At 31.2% G+C, this 21,364-nt stretch overlaps 1 protein-coding gene across 1 annotated transcript in view; it reads right to left on the bottom strand.

Annotated features, from left to right (window-relative positions):
• Positions 1-3,218: 3,218 nt before the first annotated feature.
• Positions 3,219-21,364, bottom strand: part of LOC111639663 — a 28,998-nt gene continuing 10,852 nt past the window's right edge. The window contains exons 9-19 of the mRNA XM_023385577.1: positions 19,552-19,620; positions 19,114-19,189; positions 18,850-18,977; positions 18,685-18,723; positions 12,706-12,775; positions 12,506-12,633; positions 12,228-12,279; positions 5,411-5,488; positions 5,146-5,293; positions 3,466-3,527; positions 3,219-3,375 (exon numbers count right to left, since the gene is read on the bottom strand). Of these exons, the coding sequence (XP_023241345.1) occupies positions 3,219-3,375; positions 3,466-3,527; positions 5,146-5,293; positions 5,411-5,488; positions 12,228-12,279; positions 12,506-12,633; positions 12,706-12,775; positions 18,685-18,723; positions 18,850-18,977; positions 19,114-19,189; positions 19,552-19,620 (1,007 nt within the window). The remainder of the gene's footprint in view (positions 3,376-3,465; positions 3,528-5,145; positions 5,294-5,410; positions 5,489-12,227; positions 12,280-12,505; positions 12,634-12,705; positions 12,776-18,684; positions 18,724-18,849; positions 18,978-19,113; positions 19,190-19,551; positions 19,621-21,364) is intronic.

Below are 21,364 nucleotides of genomic sequence, written 5' to 3'. Positions count from 1 at the left end.
TCTAGTCTAAATTTTTATCAAATTCCTCGTGTCTCCGCAATTTTCTTAATTTTGCAATACGTGTGGTTCTTTACGTGACAACCGGGAGTTTCATGAATACATTTTTATACTTTGAAAAGAGATTTTTAATTAATATTTTAAAATATTTTAAAACCTGTAAAAAAGATAGAAACTGTCTTTCTTGTCATCTTCGCCCTTTCTGTGAATCAAAGGAAGTTAGAGTTCCTTCTAAAATGAAAGTTTTAGGAGGGACAGAAACGAATCGTGGACAAATCCCATTGATCTACTAATTTCTTGTAAAAGGTGACGGTTACCTTTTATCATGCTTATACAACCATGCTTATGTAAGGTTACCAACGGGGGCCGAAATGTCAAGTAGAGGTGTTGCGAAGGGTCGTCTGTTTAGTGTAACTATTCTTTTTGGGTATCTTTTCAAAAGTTGAAGGCCCCGAGGCGATGATAGGAGAAATTCCATTCACGAACTGGATTACCCCTCGATTCCGTCACGAAATCTAGGGGTAATCCAGTTACGAAGACAGGGGTAGACACTCTCAGTGTCTTTGGAATTGACTTTTTATAAATTTTTCGTGTCCCAGATCGACCACTTCGATTGATTGTTTTTACTCATCTCCGCTTACTTATTGGTCTCCCCTCGTTACTAAGTGTAACGAGATCGGAACATAGATCGCGGGATGAGTCAAAATCATCTGTTAATTCGATCCCAATTGAAGATGGTTGATCTTAGGACTAGTTTAATGTTAGAATAAGCGCGTTCAGAAATACGAGAAACTTTGTAATTTTGTTTACTCACAATAATCAATTGTCACCACACCACTTCTTCATAGTCGGAAAAACTGAAACAGAGCAAACAGATGTAAGTAAACGAACCGATTATGAGTGTCAACTCTGGGGGCAACCGTGACGTTTACTTAGATCTGTTTGCTCACCCGTAACGATCCCATTCGACTTTAATATTATTTATAAAAAAATTAGGATTTATTTATCTACCACATTCACGCATCGTTCGTCATCCCTCTTTCGTCTTGATTTAAAAACGATTTTGATCCATTCGGCATCCTGGTGTATTTGCATGCTATGAGAAGTTTATCAGAAATAATTGATTTGCAATTATTTTGTAAATTATGAAAATATGTGCGGAAATATATTCAATTATATTTTCACCTAATAATTATTGTCAGGTCCAAACCGAAACTTGAAGTCGTGAGAGGAAAGAGAATGCAGTGATAAAATATTTTCTTTGTTTCGAATGCAGAAAAACAGAACTAAATGTTTGTGTAGTTGACCAATGAAATTGTACTATTTCGTACCGTTCGATTATTGAGATAAACAATAGGAATAGACTGAAATAACCAAACTGTTTTTATTGTTTTCCTTTTAATGTTATTATATCATAGTATTTGATTTATATAACTGCGAAGGTTATCTTAGGTAAAGGTTTATCACACCGAGTGACCAATAACACTTTTTTAAAATTTTTTGTTCCTCTTCTGTACACAATTTAAAGAATTTTTTAAATGTGTTGATTGGTCACTCGGTATGATAAACCCTTACCTAAGATAACCTTCATACTTATATAAATCATATATTATAATTTAATATAGTATAAGGGATGGAAGTACGAAATAATGTAGCAAAATTCATGTCTGTGGTTATTTTTTGCTCAGGCAACGCCGGGCTAATTTGCTAGTATATATATAGGTAGGTAGCTTCTTGCATAATGTAAGTATTATGCTCCTTTTTTAAAGTATTATGCTCCTTTTCTAAAGTATACTACTTTTTTGATTGCGTACCCCTAATACGAGAAGAACTATAAGTTATACCTCCAATCTATATTATAATATAATATTCAGACAAGGAATGTTGAGTCTAAATGAATCTCACTCGTCTTCAATAAAACTTTCAAATAAATTAGAAAAATATAGCCTACATATAAAAGCTGTTTATAGAATAAATTACTCATGTTTTACGTGTCAGAAAAATTTACTAAATTTCTACTATAAATAATAAGTCTTGCTAAATTTCCCGCTACCCGTAATTTGAATTTTTTCTGTGCATGATCACAAGTGATCGTGAGCCTATTTCTCCGGGTGGATGACTGTGAGATTAGACAGACTGCGGACAGGATAAACATAGAGTACTGTATTTTGAAGGAAAACTTGGTGTACCCCAAGTATCACTTTGCGTACCTCTTGGAGTATGCGTACCACACTTTGGAGACCACTGGTCTATTGATGCAACAACACCTAGAAAACAAGGCCTTTCAGCTAAAACATTATGTGCACATGACATCAGCAAGCGTAGATAATCGAAGTGATCTAACGGGCGCCATTACTGCTTGCACGTGTTGTTGTAGCTTTTCGTTTCGTTTTCGTTTCGTACATCTTACATTATTTCCGTGGAAGTAGAGAAGCCTTACCCGTGTTGCACGCAGGAAAGTAAAACAAATTATTAAAACGGATCAAAATTGAGTGTATTTTCCTTTCCAAAAACTGAAGAATTCAGACGAAAATGGATACGAGCAACGCCGTCAAGATTTTGTGTCTACCAAAAGCTCAAGAGTAAGATAATGTTCTTCTCTGTTACTTTCTGTAACTTTTTCCTAAGCATGTAATATAACTATTATTATATATTATAATTATAAATAATATATATATACATATATATATATAATTATAATTGCCAGAAATACACAGTATACCAAGTATATCATTAGGGCTTATTACAATGACACAATGCAGTTGACATAGTACTCATATATTCATTCTATAAATTTATTTATAGAAAAAATAAATTTATAGATTCTGTATAAAAGTTACCATATTGTTTCATCTCAGAATGATAACCTAATGACATAAGCAGTTTGGAAAAATAAGTTACAATATATATAACAATTAGGTCATTGTTGATTACATATAGCTTTCCACAACTACAACTCCATAACTGTATAATATAATGCATGGTATTTTACAAATATATATGTAGCTTATTCAAGTTAATATTATTCTTCTTGTACTAAGCTTTGTCTTGTGATTACTTTTTATATTATTGCTGTAACGTACTGAACTGTACTTTACATTTACACATAGGTTTTTGTGAGTAATATTTATATTGTTTGTGCAACTCTCTGGCAGTATACTCATGTATCTAATACTTTTCCTGTTTTTAGGTGCTGCCGCTTCATAGCTACCTAACTGTTCTTAGTACTTATCACAACAGACATCTGCAACTGCAAGAGAACCAGCAGAATCCAGAAGCTGTTTAGAAAATGCAGTATTAATTGCAGCACTCAGTGATAACATGAAGACTTTTGAAGAATACAAAACTGAAGTAAATTCTTTCAGAAGTTTAGAAGAGCTGAAAGAAAAAGTGAAAAATTGTGATATTTTTAGTGATTGGTCTGTCATGAAGAGAGAAGACTGTATTCATATTATATTAATTACTTACAAGCCAAATCCAACAGTTACATGTAATGTGAAAGTAGAAGACGCTTTTCTTGCAAGAATATACTTTAAGAACTCAAAACCAAAAGTACTTCATGGCATGAATCTTCCATGTAATGTAGGTAACTTAAATAATACAGAAAATATTGTGAAAGAAAGCATGATATTGTAGAATATTTCAATACGTTTTTGGTTTGGTTGCAGAGATGGAAAACATTTCCAGATAAATCTGGATTAACAAATGAGATACATTTAAAGCTCAGTACACAAGCATTTCTGAAGCGTCATAAACTGGCTGTCAAAGAAAGGAAATACAGTAGTTATTTCCTATGTGGGAAGGTTCAAACTGATTATCTGGAAGCTCGATTTGGGAAATATTTTCAGTTGTCTGGGTCATAGTATCATATATCAGCCAGGGAAATTTTTGAGTATGAACACAAGCTGAGAATCCAAAATTTGCTTCCATTTGTCATTAAGTCACATGTTTTGGTGAAATTGTAATATATGTAAATTAGTATGTTGTACCAGAAATTTTTACAAATGAAAGTGGCAAGCTTATTAACTTATAGATATTGCCCCAGACTTTGGCATTGATTTGCATAGTTGATGATGATGCTATTGATGAGATCTGTATTGTACATGATAGATATCTTTACTTATCTACATAGGGATTATGCTTCTTATGCACTAACCAAACATGTTGAAATAAGACTATTGTAAAGTGTTTCTTTTAAGTGAAAGAGGTGATAAAGAATTTATGCTTCCCTTTTTTTGAAAGATTAATAACAGCATCTAGTAGTGGTGATTTGTGCTATCCAAGTAAAAAATGTCATCTATTGCATTGTCCAGGTGTCTGTCGTCATACAAAAACTTCTGAATAAAGATCTAGAGCACGGGTGTCCAACCCGCGGCCCGCGGGTCGCATGCGGCCCAAGGCAAGTTCCAATGCGGCCCAATAATCGTGTAAACAAAACCGACAAATGTTTTAATTTTTTATTATTTATTTATTTCAATGGAATAAATTCAAAAAAAGTTTCACAAAGCCGTAACTATTTTTGAGTGGAAAGAAAATATTTTCAAATACTGTACTTGGAGATGTGTGAATGCGGAGGGATTACTAAATAAAGCTGGAGTTGTGACTCAAAGGATTATGGACCCTAATTTGGGAAAAGGAGAGAAGGATGAGAAAGGAGAAAAGATGTAGTAGTTAGAAAGGTTAAATAGATCTTCTGTTCAGCAAATATGGACCCGTAATTTTTCAACCTTTTACACTTTTTTATCTTTTGTCCTTTGTCTTTTTTTCCCGCACTTGGGTCTATAATCCTTTGATTCACAACTCCAGCTTTATTTAGTATTTCTTCCAACGTTGCAAGATTTGGCTACATTGGGTCAAATGTGGCTACTTTTTTGGTTTGACGTAAAAAATATCATTTGGCGCTTTAACTGCTTTTTCGGCTACATATTATTTATAATTATATTAATTGAATAAAAACGCAGTTTAAAATGGCGTTTCGTCGCTTTTTATTAATGATAGATCCAAATAAAACAAATATTTGAGTTTTTCAAATAAATTTTCGTTTGTCTCTTTTATAATAAATGAATTTATCTATTTCTAAGTAAAAATTGAAAGTGTCTGTAGAAATAATTTTTTAGAATAACCTTTTTCTTCATAAAGTTTTAATACTTNGATTGAAAGGTTTGTACCTATCTCGTAGCACGGAGGAAAGACGCTACGAGGAGACCATTTTCCGGAAGTAAAGGAGCAAGTTAGCGTCATCGAGGTTATTCCGTTAGAAAAAGCGTAATCGGGCATGCAGGTTCCAGTGCATTCTCTAAAAAAGTTAGAAAAATAATTTAGCGCAAAAAATACAATTATTCGTTCGAATCAACAAGCAAATTGTTATCACAATCACTGATAAAATTTGCGGTCAATTGAGTCGAAGACTTACAAAGCGTGAGAACGATTTAAACAAGAGAGATATCCGGTGAGCGGAGGATTGGGTTTCCGACATCTATTTTCGATGGCTGCAAAAATATTGCAATAAAAGTTTTAAGAGAATTTACATTTAAAAGAAGAAAATAAGTTGTACTCGAAATTTTATTTATTTATATTTATACTTTATTTTATTTTATTATTGATATATTTTTATTTATTTATTTATACAATTATAACAAATGTCGTGGAAATATAAGTTTAAATTAATCATTAGATACTCGTTTAGCCATTATTTTTCATTTCTGCGTAAATATGATAATTTGCTAGTAATGTGTTCGCGGTATTAAGTAGTAGTGAATCGTGTATTACTCACATTCCCCTTACTTTGCTTATGTTTGTATTGTTCTTATTCTGTATAAGTTACTCGTTTTTTATTTTTGGTTATTGAGAATGATTTTCACACATGGTCTTTAATAAACTATGCTACTAATTTGATACTGAAGATACATATTATTTTACGTAATTTTAGACAGCGAAACAATAGAAAACAATGGGACTGTCCAATTTTTCGAAACGATGTTCTTCACAGAACTAAAGTATAATACACACATTGGTTGTATTATAATGAATGTAACTTAATTATAAAACTCTACACATGTAAGCGAAAACAATATTAATATGCTTTTCGTTCATATTTAAACATAAATATAACTTTAATTGAACTAAAACTTTAAATAAACAAAAATTTTAACTTTGGCAAGTATTATTATTAGACTTTTTGGTCTCAAGAACTAGACGTCCTCAATTTGTTACTTGGTTTCTTTAGAACAGTGTTTCTCGACGGGGGCGATATCGCCCTCATGTGGGCGTTTTTCCATGTTGAGGGGACGATTAGTAACAATTTATATTTTGGGGGAGGAAAAACAATTTTCTGGGCGATATAGTAAAACATTATAGTAAGAATAATTAGATATTTTATTCGTTATATCGTACAATAATTAAACAAATAACATTATACTAGTCACTAGTCTATTCAACGCAGTACGAATTTGNGTTTTGGCGGAAAAGTGAAATATAGGGACATACATGTCCATTTTTATATATATATATATATATAGATATAGATATAGATATACTTGTGGCCCAAAACTCCTTGACTGCTTCCAATGCGACCCAGAGAAACAAAAAGGTTGAATACCCCTGATCTAGAGCATTATTTCTACAGCCAAATCAGAGAAATATAGTCATTGCCCTTGCTGAAGAAATAAGCCTTATGAAATTTTTGTTGGAAACCACTGTAAAGCTAACCTATGTAAGCGAATTTTGTAATAGTATCTCAATTGTCGCGCTACCAAGAAAGGTAGTACTAGTTGTTCTGCATGTTTGTAAATACAGTGGTACCTCAGGATACGAACGTCCCAGAATACGAAATTTTCAGGATACGACATGAAATTCGAACATATTTTTGCTCCACGATACGAACAAAAACTCGTCATACGACGTTACATTAGTTCGCAGTGCCATTTTTTTTATTCACTTCTGTTTATCGGTCTCAGTCGGCGTGTTTATTTCGTCGTGGAAGGATCTCGCTCGATAAAGGAAATCTTGAGGTATTATCAGAAAGTAACTGATTTTATTGAAAAGAAACAGTCCAAAAAGGTTCACACTGGCCGTACTGCTGCTCGGAGTAATGACATTTGCCTAAGTCATTTTAGAAACATTTTAAAAAGTAGGCAAAGCCAAACCTCTATGAATAGATATTTTACCAAGCGACCTCTATCCAGTGAAAGTGCTGGTGGAAGTGAAGGAAAGAAAGCAAAAAGCAGTGAATAAAAATTAAAAAAGAAAAAAATAAGATAAAAAATTAGTGTCGTTTTATAAGTTATTTTTAAGTTATTGTTGCATTATGTTATGCAAGTTTTTAGTATCATTTCCCTTCTCCCTCTCTTTCGCCACCAGTTTACACCTTCACCGTCGTCAATCCTCAAAGGTAAGGTGCAAATAAAACTACATTTTTTTTAATCAATTATTATTCTATTATGGTTATTTATATATTTAGAACTACAAAACGCATTTTTCAGTGTTTTCCTTACTATACTTTTTTTTAATGTACTACTTAGCTTTAATTTGAGTGTGTTTTGGTGTTGGAACGAATTATTTGGTTTTACATGTAATCGTATGGGAAAAAATGATTCACCTTACGATATTTTCATGATACGATCTCAGTTTCGGAACGAATTAATTTCGTATCCTGAGGTACCACTGTATGTATGTAATCAGTTTTGTTTATTAATTGCGTTACTGGCACTCACGAATCCCCTAATCCCTTCCCACTATCCTATCTAGCTATATTTCGTCTTCACTATCACTTCTTAAAAACACTTTATTTCTTCCTTCACTTCCGATTCCGGGGCTATACCACTGAGTGCGGCCCGTATTAACCTCTATGTATGTATGTCGTTCACATGTAGTTTGGTCTCTTAACAGTAAAATATATTTTTTCTCCTAAAATCAATTTATTTTGAAGATACACTGAAGTTAAAAATTGTATATATTATAAATATGATTGGAAAATATTTTATTTTGAGGAACAAAGCCTTTGTTTGTTCTGAATTAAAAGTTTTTCTTTCACAAATAAGTAGTGTTTATTTTTTAAAATTTATTTTGTATTGGATTTTTTCGACAGATTGATATTTGACAGAGTCCATACCTATCAGTCCTTGTTTTAAAATGACTGATCATTCTGATGTCAACGCTTTTTAGTTTGAAGGGAAATTCGCTGATTATATGTAAATACATTTTTAAAATCAATTTTGCATATATCGTTTACGTTTCTATACGCGAATGCGATTCAAGTAATCGTACACGAATCATCAGTATGGACATCAACAATCTACACTTGATGATGTCATGAAGTCTGTCGACAGGCCTTGTTTTCTAGGGGGTGTTAATTAATGCCGATGGTTGAATGCACTGGTATTGTACTCGGTGGTTCAAATCCAACGCCTATGCATACAGCTACGTGATTGATACGACATTAATCGGTACGGGTTTCGAATCTGCACTATTTAGTAGCAAATTAATAATAAATTACAAGGTCCACCAGTCCATATATCAGCCAGGGAAATTTTTGAGTCTGAACGCAAGCTGAAAATCCAAAATTTGCTTCACGACCAACCTCGGTTAAATATGTATCATTTATTGCAGAAATTAACAGGAATTTCGTTAATAGGAGATTCTAGGGTTTCTTCAGTTTTATTACAACTCTTCGCGATAACATTCGTAATTGAAGTATTATTTAATTTAATTTAATTCTCGCATTCATTCGTTTGCATATTATTTACACGTCAAACATCATCGCTGTAAATAACACCGTTACGTAACATAAACAACGCTTCTTAAAATCCGACCCCTAGGTCCGGAAAGTGGGAACGCCATTCCATGATCTCGGGTGGTGGCTAAAGGGGCTCTGATACACAAGATAATTCTATAAATGTTTCCGTGAATATTCCTGGAGAGCGACATAAGAGATGTTAGTAATACGGTGCTAAACCTTACACAGATACAGTTGTACAAATTTCCAAAAAATTTGTATTTAATGTTCGTGTGGTTGCTTTGAACATCAATCACAGACACAACACTTTTTGACCTTTGAAGATCTTCGCTCAATTAAGAAACATAAAACATAAAATATTTTTGTATTTTTTTCTATTTCTGTTTTTTTGTATTTTTGCTTCTGTCATACGTTTCTGTACTGAAGATATTCCTTTTGACGTAAGTAGAGATGTTCGATGGATACAGTATTTAATAGTTTTAAGGGCGTTATAAAATTTTTGTGTATTTTCGAACTGTATGAATTGTCGATATCCTGTTTACTGTAATATCGAGAAAATTGATTTTCTGTTACTTTCTATTTCCAAGCAAAAGATGATTTATGATATTAGCGCAATCTAATATGATTTCTGGGTTAGTCAATGTACTGTAGGGTCATAAATTATCAGACAGTCGTCTACGTATCTATTGTAGAATACAGTCCCCCAGTAAATTAAACTACAATTTTGATTATTTTATTTTAAAATTAACAAACAGTCAAAGAGTATGCAATGAAGTCTTCTTTTGTTTTTTCTCACACCTCGAGAAAATACAGGTATGATATATATATATTATTGTGTTTCAAATTCTGTTGTTTGGACATTTACACATTAACATTTTTTAAAAACTTTCTGCCCTGTGGGAATGAAGAGGACTTCATTAAGCAAGCCAATTATGGATTCGGCCAGGCCCACAATGGGGTGGCCGAATGTTAAAGAACGGCGGCTGATATGGTGCACGTTTACATTGAATGACGTTGCCGCAAATAGCCAAAACAAGTCGTTATCTGAAAATTCTTCATATACAGTCGATTCCTCTAAAAGACGGTAGATACGTTCCGTTCTTTATGAATCAATTTTGTAGGAGTCATTGCCAATCACAGCCCGACACGTGTGAAGTTTACGGACTACGGCTATTTGAAAGGTTTTCTTCCATAAAATTAATCGATTCTAGACTAATTNCTAAAAGTTATTTTGAATTTATTATTATTATTATATATTAGATTTGTTTAATATATTTAATCTTATTTAGAATAATAGAGACTTACACAAAAAGAAAAATTTATAGTCTTTTTTCCCCCTGGTTCACAGACCAATTCAGAAGTAACAATTGGCTTGAAGAAATAAAAATCTGTTTAAGACAGCAAAAAATAAAATATAAAAAATACCACATAGTTAAAACATGATCAAAATTCCGACCTTTTATTAGAGGCTAAGGCGCTTTCACAATTAAACAATGATTAAAAATTCTACCTGCTTTAACTGCTTCAAGACACGGTAGATATTGTAAAAAATTTTAATCACCGTTTAATTGTGAAAGCGCTGTAGCCTCTAATAAAAGGTCGGAATTTTGATCATGTTTTAACTTTATGGTAATTTTTAATATTCTATTTTTTTTTGCTGTTTTAAGAAGATTTTTATATTAAGTCAATTAACTGTAACTGTTACTTCTGAATTGGTCTGTGATCCAGGGGGAAAAATTATAAAAAATTTATACATTTTTTTGTGTAAGTCTCTATTATTCTAAATGAAGAAACTCCTGGGATATGTCATGTTCTCTTTAAATATTTTTAATGTTCTTATAATATAATCCATATGGATTGATAAAAATAAGCTTAGAGTCGAAACGGATATAAATTGAAAGTTGAAATTTGATACACCATTAGGGTACCAAATTTCAACTTTCAACCATGACAATGCACATTAAGAAGGGATTTTTTTTGAAATTTCCATCGCGGGGGAAAGGGAGAGAGTTAAGGCTTACCATGAAGAAGCCGACTTTTACTGTACTATTTTAGATGCGGTATTTTGCGTTTTTGCGGGAAATCGAACGTATATTTAGACAATCTAAAATTTTTTCAATTACCCTCGAAAGAGGGAGGCCAAATTCTTGCATTCGGTGAAAACGGTTAAGATCGGCTTTAGTCTAATAAGTTAATCTTAATGTTCGCTATCGTTACATTTTGCTGGGCAACGCTAGGCTCATCTGTAGGTATTGAATATAAATTCTTTCTCAGGTATTGGATTTCATCAAAAGATTTGGAAAAGTCTCCTTGTGTCTGTTGATTGGAGGTTTCTACAACGTCAATAAGAGAATCCCTCTAAAGGTAATTTTACAGATTCTATTGTTTAATTAAATATAATTATACTTCATTTTCCAGCGGTTTTGAAATTATGCGTGATATTAATACGCAATTTAAAAAAAAACATTATAAAAGAATTGGTAGTTTGTAGAAAATCCGTTTTTCGTTAAAAATTGTCATAAGATTATAGTTATGCTCTTTAACAGTTAATTGTATGCTTTACGGACGGTAATAACCATAATATACAATTATACCGTTAAATCTAATTTGATGGATTAAATAAGGCACAGATAATCAAGGCAATCCACCAAGGAGTGTACATCCCACGAAGGATTTTTCTGGAAAAATAGTTTCTATTTAGAACTGACTAAAAGAATTCGGAAAAACTACGCGTGGCCATCCGGTCTATGCAAACTCGTAGCCTTCCACCAATCTTCGATGGTTTCCTATATTCGGACACCGGTAAGCCCAACTGGATTTAGTGTACCTGCTTCGCAGAACATTCTTATTCTGAGATTATTCTTTTAAACACGCAGCTATTGAAATGAGGGTTTAGATTATAAAGCGGATTTAGTTTTCGGGCTTTCTTCTATATTCGAATTATGTTTTCATTTCTTTTTTATTGTTTATTATTTGCTCATATTCAAAACGAAACCAAACGGTTGCATAGCACTTAAGTGTATTGTGAATTGGTATGGATAAATTTATTCACACGAGATACAACTATGGCATTTACAAAAATTCTATTCAAATCACACAAGAATAAAAGTATTTATGACTTGTAATGCATATTGCCTAATTTAAAAACAGCTGTAATTTATTAATAGAACGATTTAGTCCTCATTAAGAATTTTATATTTTTTCACTTGTAGATGGCTTCAACACTACACTCCGTGTTCTCGGGATTATTAAAGTTGAAGAATGCAGAGAATTCTCGAAGAAGCTGTCGGCAGACGTTCACTAACTCCTCCGGTTAAATAGAAAACAACCGAACTTCATTCACGTGTGTCATCGCAACAGGAATAAAGGGCATACTACAGATTTGCCAGCGATCATCACACTTTAGTTAAAATTATTTTGTTATTTTTACGGATATTTCGAAATGAATTTTAGTTAAAAGAAAAAATAATAGATTAGAGTTAATCCAACTTTAANTTCCAGTTCCAGATTTTCTTGAGTGAGTTTGTCATCGGTTTGATCTTCTTTAACTGAAAAAGACATGACGATTTTTAATTTAAAATTTAAGAAAGCGAATTTACTGAAAACTTTTTATACTTGGGCCTATAAAATTTAAGACTATTTAGATTAAGTTCGATTTTCTTCTCTTTAATACGTATAGTATATACATGTATTAGTTTGATTCAAAATAAATAGAGTAGTTGTGGCTTAAACTTTTATCATTTAAATTATTGAAAGAAACAAAAAGTTGCACACCTTCGGATATGCAATCGGGAAACTTTTGCAAAGGGCGCCATTTTCCGTCTTCCTTGGAACAGCTTAATGTCATTTCGAATTCGTCGTTAGGAAAGCGATATCCTAATTTGCATCTGGCCACACAAATCCTATGCAATATTTGTTTATTTGTAAGCTAAATATATCGATTTACGTTGTCGGCATATAATTCTTTTACTTACTTATTTTTCGAAGTGGAATCGTCGGAACAAGAAATATATCCGCGCGATGGGGATCTAAGATTGTCGCAAACTAAAATATATATTATGATGTTAAATCACGAAAAAATTTATTATTAATATTATTTACATTCATCGATTACGTAGAGATTAAATTCTAAATTTTTCTCTTCATTCGCTGTTTTAAGCAATCGCCATTTTCAATTTTTGCCTTTATAAAATTATAACGAATTTCTAATCGTAAAAATATCATTTAATTAAATTTTTAAACTTTTTTTTTAATTAAAAATTCAATTTAACGACATGTCGATAAAAATGACAAGGTTTAATTTTTATTTAGTTTCGAATGTTTTGGGTGTTAAAAGATTTTTCGTGTAACATAAACGGCAGAAATTTTAGTATTTTTATGGATTCTACTATAATTTTTATGCATTATATATTATAATAAACGTATCAAAGGGTCGTGGTCGTATACGTTATAATTCACAATTTATACGATAACAATGAAAGAAGTGTTAGCGGATCCACTTCCTTTTTATGATGTCGACTTTGGTGACCTTCCACTCGCTTCTTTCATGTAGAAATCAATCGCTTGGTAACGCGCTACCGATTTACACTTTAAATTCAATCGGGTAAAAACTCTTATTTGATTTATCATTCAGACCGTAACAACGTCAAAAAGGAAATAAATTTGAATTGTTCGAAAAAGTAAACAGTAAATCAAGTTTGAATTGGTCTAATTAAAACGTAAAAATCCTTGAGGAAAATCAATNAAAAATATATAAATTTTTTATAGCGTCTTCTTTTTCCTGATTCACAGATCAATTCAGAAGTACAGTAACAGTTAATTGGCTTGAAGAAATAAAAATCTGCTTAAGACAGCAAAAAAATAGAATATTAAAAATTACCACAAAGTTAAAACATCATCAAAATTCCGACCTTTTATTAGAGGCTAAGGTGCTTTCACAATTAAACAATGATTAAAAATTCAAGCTGCTTTAACTGCTTCTAGCTCTCTGGTGGCCCTTCTGGACCAACAGAAGGCTAAAAGCAGTTAAAAGTGCTACAAGACACAGTAGATATTGTGAAAACTTTTAATCATTCTTTAGTTGTGAAAGCGCTGTAGCCTCTAATAAAAGGTCGGGATTTTGATGATGTTTTAACTTTGTGGTAATTTTTAATATTCTATTTTTTTGCTGTCTTAAGCAGATTTTTATTTCTTCAAGCCAATTAACTGTTACTGTACTTCTGAATTGATCTGTGAATCAGGAAAAAGAAGACGCTATAAAAAATTTATATATTTTTTTGTGTAAGTCTCTATTATTGTAAATAAGATTAAATATCTTAAACAAATCTAATTCATAATAATAATGATAAATTCAAAATAACTTTTAGCTTTTGTCGCAAATCCAAATCGCAATTTACAAATCGTCGAATGTCTTGAAATCCGCTTTGCATCTAAAATATTAAAACAAATTCAANACATTATTTAAAATATCCTTTTTCTTGATAAAGTTTTAATACTTATTATTATAATCTAGACATGTTAATTTTTAAATATACTTGTGTATTGGGCCACAAGTATATATTATATCAGGGGTGGCCAACCTGCGGCTCGCGAGCCACATGCGGCTCTTTGAAGGATTATTTGTGGCTCTCGATAGATGTACCCGAATTCCCTTTTTGTTTTTATGTTATTATATTTAAAAAAATTGTTTTCGTTCCGTATGTGTTTCAAAATGTCTTTTAAATTACTAACAACAAATATGAAAGACTAAGTGCAACGTTGTAACAAATTTCATTTCCGTCCAAGTTAAGAATGATATGACTCATCNTTCTGGACCAACAGAAGGCTAAAAGCAGTTAAAAGTGCTACAAGACACAGTAGATATTGTGAAAACTTTTAATCATTCTTTAGTTGTGAAAGCGCTGTAGCCTCTAATAAAAGGTCGGGATTTTGATGATGTTTTAACTTTGTGGTAATTTTTAATATTCTATTTTTTTGCTGTCTTAAGCAGATTTTTATTTCTTCAAGCCAATTAACTGTTACTGTACTTCTGAATTGATCTGTGAATCAGGAAAAAGAAGACGCTATAAAAAATTTATATATTTTTTTGTGTAAGTCTCTATTATTCTAAATGAAGAAACTCCTGATATATGTTATGTTGTCTTTAAATATATTTAATGCCCTTATAATATAATCCTGATGGTTTGACAATAATAAGGCCAGAGCAAAAACGGGTATAAGTTGAAAGTTGAAATTTGGTACACCATTAGGGTACCAAATTTCAACTTTCAACCATGACAATATACATTAAGAAGGGATTTTTTTTTTTGAACTTTCCATCGTGGGGAGAGGGAGAGAGTTAAAGCTTACCCTGAAGAACTCGACTTTTACTGTACTATTTTAGATGCGGTATTTTGCGTTTTTGCGGGAAATCGAACGTATATTTAGACAATTTAAAAATTTTTCAATTACCCTCGAAAGAGGGAGGCCAAATTCTTGCATTCGGTGAAAACGGTTAAGATCGGCTTTAGTCTAATAATATTAATGTTCGCTATCGTTACATTTTGCCGGACAACGCCAGACTCATCGGCTGGTATTGAATATAAATTCTTTCTCAGGTATTGAATTTCATCAAAAGATTTGGAAAAGTCTCCTTGTGTCTGTTGATTGGAGGTTTCTACAACGTCAATAAGAGGATCCCTCTAAAGGTAGTTTTACAGATTCTGTTGTATAATTAATTATTAGACTTCATTTTCCAGCGGTTTTGAAATTATGCATGATATTAATACGCAATTTAAAAAAAAAAAGAAAAAAAACATTATAAAAGAATTGGTAGTTTGTAGAAAATCCGTTTTTCGTTAAAAATTGTCATAAGATTATAGCTATGCTCTTTAACTGTTAATTGTATGCTTTACGGACGGTAATAGCCATAATATACAATTATACCGTTAAATCTAATTTGATGGATTAAATAAGGCAGAGATAATCAAGGCAATTCACGAAGGATTGTACGACTTACGATTAATTTTTCTGGAAAAATGGCTTCTATTCAGGAGTGACGAAGAGAATTCGGAAAAACTATTTTCAAACTCGTTACTAACTACGAGTGTTCGATGGTTTCCTGTATTCGGCTACCGGTTAGCTCAACTGTTTTCTGATACAGAACACTAATTCTGAAACCATTCTTTTAAACACGCGGCTGTTGAAGTGAAAATTTAGATTATAAAGCAGATCTAACGATTGCGCTTTTTCCAATATGCGAACCATGTTTTCGTTTGTTTCTTGAAGTTTATTATTTTTTTTGTATTCTAAACAAAGATAACTCAGAAGCATAGCACGTATCTTTACTTAAATATTATGTGAATTGGTATGATTAAATTTATTCACACGAAATACAAGTATGGCATTTACCAAAATTCTGTTCAAATCACACATGACTAAAAGTATTTATTACTTGTAATGCATATTGCCTAATTTAAAAACCGCTGCAATTTACTAATAGAAAGATTAGGTCCACATTAATAATTTTATATTTTTTCACTGGTAGATGGCTTCAACTCTACACTCCGTGTTCTCGGGATTATTAAAGTTGAAGAATGCAGAGAATTCTCGTAGAAGCTGTCGGCAGACGTTCACTAATTCCTCTGGTTGAATAGAAAACAACCAAACTTAATTCACGTGTATCATCGCAACAGGAATAAAGGGTATACTACAGATTTACCAGCGATTATCTCAGTTTAGTTAAATTTATGTTTTTATTTTAACGGATATTTCGAAATGAATTTTAGTTAAAAACTGTACACGTTGTAATAATGTACAGTACATATGTAATTATTTGGAACACCTTTCGTACAGTTTAATTAGAAGGATAAACAGTACAATTAGTGATTGTTATATTTGTAAATATTGGTAATTTAANATAGAAATAGTGGACGAGATACATTTAATAAAAAATGTCTAACAAATTTATAGAGTTGGCTTATGTTGTCTTCTATAAATAATTTTTGTAAGGAAACTTTTATTTTACATTAATTTTTAAACTCTTTCTTTTAGTATAAATAATATTCTTAGTAGAAACTTTGTAGTTAAATAAAAACAACAATAAATTGTTCAAATATATTAGTCGTCTATTAAGAAGATATTTAATTTTTAAGAAGTTTGGATAGTTGTACTGTATGTACTGTACTGTACTTAGCAAGAATATTTACTAATGCTTTTTTAAATAAATTTATCAAAACGAAAATCAAACTATATAAATAATAACCAACATTTTCACTATAATTACTATTTTAACTTACTAAATTTTCTGCATGTAGGAAATTCAGAATAGGGATGCCAAGTTCCGTATTCTCTTCGACATTGAAGAACTAACTCTCTTATTCCCGTTGGAAAATAGTGATTTCTCTTGCATGTACCGGTGCAGTTCCTATAAAAATTTATTATAATATCTTAATTTTGCTTTAGCATTTAAGGGCTTTTATAGCTTTATTTAAAAAAAAAAAACTTTGATTTAGTGAAAATTGTTAGGGAAATAAAGCCATTCGATTTAAAGCCGTAATTGACTCTTACATTGTCGATGCGTCGTAAGAGCAATCGACGTATCCATTTTCGGGAGCATTTCTCCTTCCGCACCTGCTTATAGTTTCTGAAAATAAATCAAAACGTCTTACAAATGCGCTTGTTCATTTATTAAAAAGAAATTTGATGGCGAAATGAGAAAAGAATTGTCTTTTTAGATGAATTTGTTGCATTGTTTGTAATCTGGCACGCAATAAAAATAAACACGTACTTTATTTGATCACCCGATTTAAGAAAAGCGTCACGTTCTTCTAAAATAAAAAGCAGACAAAAAATACGAGAACAATTTTATCTAACAATTTTCTAAATAAAGTATTAATGGAAATGGTAAGGTGAATAAAATGCAGAAATGAATAAACGTGAGAAATGAAGATAGAGTATTAAAGAATGAAAACGATGAAAGATTTACATTTTCTATTGTTGATACTTAAAACTAATTTTGCTGAACTTCTCTCGTTAAGGTATGAGAATACTCGACGAAAGAGTACGATGACAGACGGAGGAATCGAAAGAGATGGAAAATGCGTTTAGTGAATCGGATAATGAAGAAAAGTGCCAATCTTGTATCGATGATTTATAAAGTATTTCAAACAGATCTAACACTAATTCTTGTCAAAATTTTAACTAGAATTTTTATATTTATGGTCTTTAAAAACTTTCAGAAGATAAAGACTTTATTGACATCATCGATACATTTTTACAGCATCTNAATAAATGTTTCTTTTATATTTTTCATAAGAAAACTACATGAGCTAATACGATCTGGCTTTAGTTTATGTAACTTACTAAACGTACCATGTTATTCCATGTTATATCTAAAAATTAATAAAGCACTTTCAAATTTCTACAGAAATAACTTGATACAATTCTCCATTATCAATTTATAGAGATAAAAAATATGAATATTTACAAGGCATTTTGAACTAAAAATAAAAGCAAAATCGATCTTTTTTTTTATTTATAATAACATAAATATTAGGCCTATATTATGTACGCTGTGCTAAAATATATATTGTATTTATTTTTTATGATATAATTGCTTAATATGGCAACACTCATTAAGCCACATAAAAGTTATCCAAGTGAAGACATTAATTTCTTGGAATAAGTTAAATCTTTCAAAAATGAATAATCGTCTTCATAATAATATAAAGACTATTAATCGAATCATATGCCGACAATTTAACTAATTCCACTTATTCTGTGTGCATCTCTACTAGCAATTGTCTACATTAATTTCAAGAAACATTTTTCTTCAAAATGATGCAGATTAAAGTAAGCTAAATTATATTTATCCAATTTAAAATTAGAGTATAGAAATATTAAGTAGAATTACGTAAATATATTCAGTTTAATGTTTTTTATACATAAGGATAAAAAAGTAAAAATAGATTTACCTAAATCATCCTTTTCTTGATCTTCGTGTAAACTCGCCACTAAAAAAGATTAATAATAATGAAAACTTATACTATTCAAAATTTCGTTTCTGAAAGATCCATAAGTAATTGCTTAGCCGCAGTTGTTTTTAATCTTAACAGTTAATTTTGATATGTAATACGAACCAGACTGAGAACAAATAGGAAATTCTCTTCGAGGGTACCACAATCCGTCGTCGGTTCGACATCGAAGAACCATTTCTCTTTCTCCATCGGGAAAGTAATATCCTCTTCTGCACCTCCCCGTGCAATTCCTACCAAAATATCCCTCTTTAAATACAATCCCATTTTGGGTACAGCAATAATGATTCGATCATTCTTTCGAATCAAATGTATATTTCCGTCGCTCAATACTGATCTGATAAAATGTAATAAAAATGAAAATCTTACATTCCTCGTGCATCGTGCGTGCAATGGACGTATCCGGATGTCGGATTCGTACGTCTGCTACATCTTCTTAAAGTTTCTGAAAAAGCATTAGAATAAAATGTTTATTATTTGCAATTGTTAAAATCAATTAATTTGGTTACAAACACATTTCGATATAAAAATATAGAAACTACGCCTTATTGATCAAAATACTTTTCTAGTATAGTTATACAGCAAAACTATCGGTTTAATGACACTATAAAATCTTTAACTCCTGTGTAAAATTGCACAAATTGAAAATATGTAGTGGCAATTCATTGCGAATACATTCTTATAATGTAATTTACATTTCGAATAGGAATATCCAGTTAAATAGAACTTCAATAATTACTCATTGCCACATGCCAATGCTATAGATCTAAAATTAAATTGATAAAATTTTTTAATACATGTATTTACCAAATAGTTGGTTACTCTCCTCTTCTTGATTTGGTTGTTGCAATGTTGAATCCACTTCGCTTCCGCTATCTAAAATTAAATCAAATAATCAAAATAATTACAACGAAATATAAATTCGAAATCAACTAAAATGTAAAGTGTTTCAAAATATTTCATTCTCGTAAAAATAACTTTAATTTTACGCTTAGTTTAAGTGGAAGTGTTATATTTTTAGGTTGTAAGCAAGTACGATCAACGAATTACGAGCGGAACAGACTGCTAATTGGATACCATTTTTCATTTCAATCGAAGACTCTGTGACTCTGTATTATAAGCGTGTGGAAAACGACGATAATTTTACTTAGAATTATATACTGTCATTTTTAAAATGTAAATTTCCAAATAAATTTACAGAATAATTCTAATTTTAAGTTACGGTCATATATACGTTAATTTAATATCAGGAATAATTCTACTTTAGGTCTTAGGATTTGTTTCGTTTTTTATCCTAGATAGTATTTCTAATCTCTTCATCTATTTCCAGGTCGATCTATCTCCCTCTTTCCTCAAAACTAATTTAGGAGAGCGGTTGTCGTTCATTATAATTAGGTGATCTTTCCATTATATTTGATATGATTTATTGTTATCTACTGCTATATTGTGTATTTTTAGTATTTTTTTCTTTTTAATCTAAACTAAGTTGCTTATTTAATTTAATAAGATTTGGCAATGGTCTAAAAACTCTCATAATTGTACGGATAAAGTTGATAAAGAAAATGAAAACTGTTCGTGATAGTGACGACTATTTACCGCATATGACCGTGAATTAAGTTATTTTCCTGCTTAAGTAAGGACTCTGCATTAGCACAAATCTTATGAAAAATGTGTTTCGGTAGATTTGGTTGAATCGTTGATAATTTGTAGTTTTAGTGAAGCCTAATTTTAGTAAAAGCCGCATAAGTACAAAGTCAAAGATGGACAGTTTTTGAGTTATCCAGCGTTCAAGATGCAAATGATATATTTTTTGCTTCCTTTCATGATATTGCATTGAAGTTTATACATATTCTCGACAGATAGTGGCCTGATATAGGACAGTAGTGGCCTAAAAATTCTCTCGCGTATTTGAACAGCAATGTTGCGTTTGTCGAAATGTTCATCTCCACCTAGTCTATCCAATTGCCATAGAAGTAATACTTTAGCTCAAATGTGAATTTCAAATAATATTTGAAATTCACATCAAACTACTGTATTTCAGAATTATGAAAATTAATAATTAATATTTATAAAGAAAAATTTGAATTCTTTTCACTTTTAGTCTATCTCATATAGATGATATATTAGACAACATCAGTAACATTTGAAAACATATTGTTTTATATTTTGAAAAAACATTTAAAACTTCACAACAATTACATTTTATTAGATCAGTATTGAGTGACGGAAATATATATTTGATTCGAAAGAATGATCGAATCATTATCGCTGTGCCCAATATGAGATTATTTTTAAAGCGAGATATTTTGGTAGGAATTGCACGGGGAAATGCAGAAGAGGATGTTACTTTTCCGATGGAGAAAGAGAAATGGTTCTTAGATGTCGAACAGACGACGGATTGTGGTACCCTCGAAGAGAATTTCCTATCTGTTCTCAGTCTGGTTCGTATTACAAATCAAAATTAATGGTGTTTTTGCATCTTGGATGCTCAATAACTCAGAAACTGTCTATTTTTTTTTTTTATCAGACTTGATCAAAATCACTAAAACTACAAAATATCAAAGATTCGTCCGAATCTACTGGGACTCATTTGTGCGGGTTTTTTATGGCTTTGAAATTT

This window comes from Centruroides sculpturatus, unplaced genomic scaffold (assembly GCF_000671375.1).
Source record: "Centruroides sculpturatus isolate CEXI.00-Female unplaced genomic scaffold, Cexi_2.0 scaffold1211, whole genome shotgun sequence".
Taxonomy (NCBI): domain Eukaryota; kingdom Metazoa; phylum Arthropoda; class Arachnida; order Scorpiones; family Buthidae; genus Centruroides; species Centruroides sculpturatus.
Note: the sequence above shows the minus strand (reverse complement) of the source record. Positions and strands in the feature narration are given on the sequence as shown.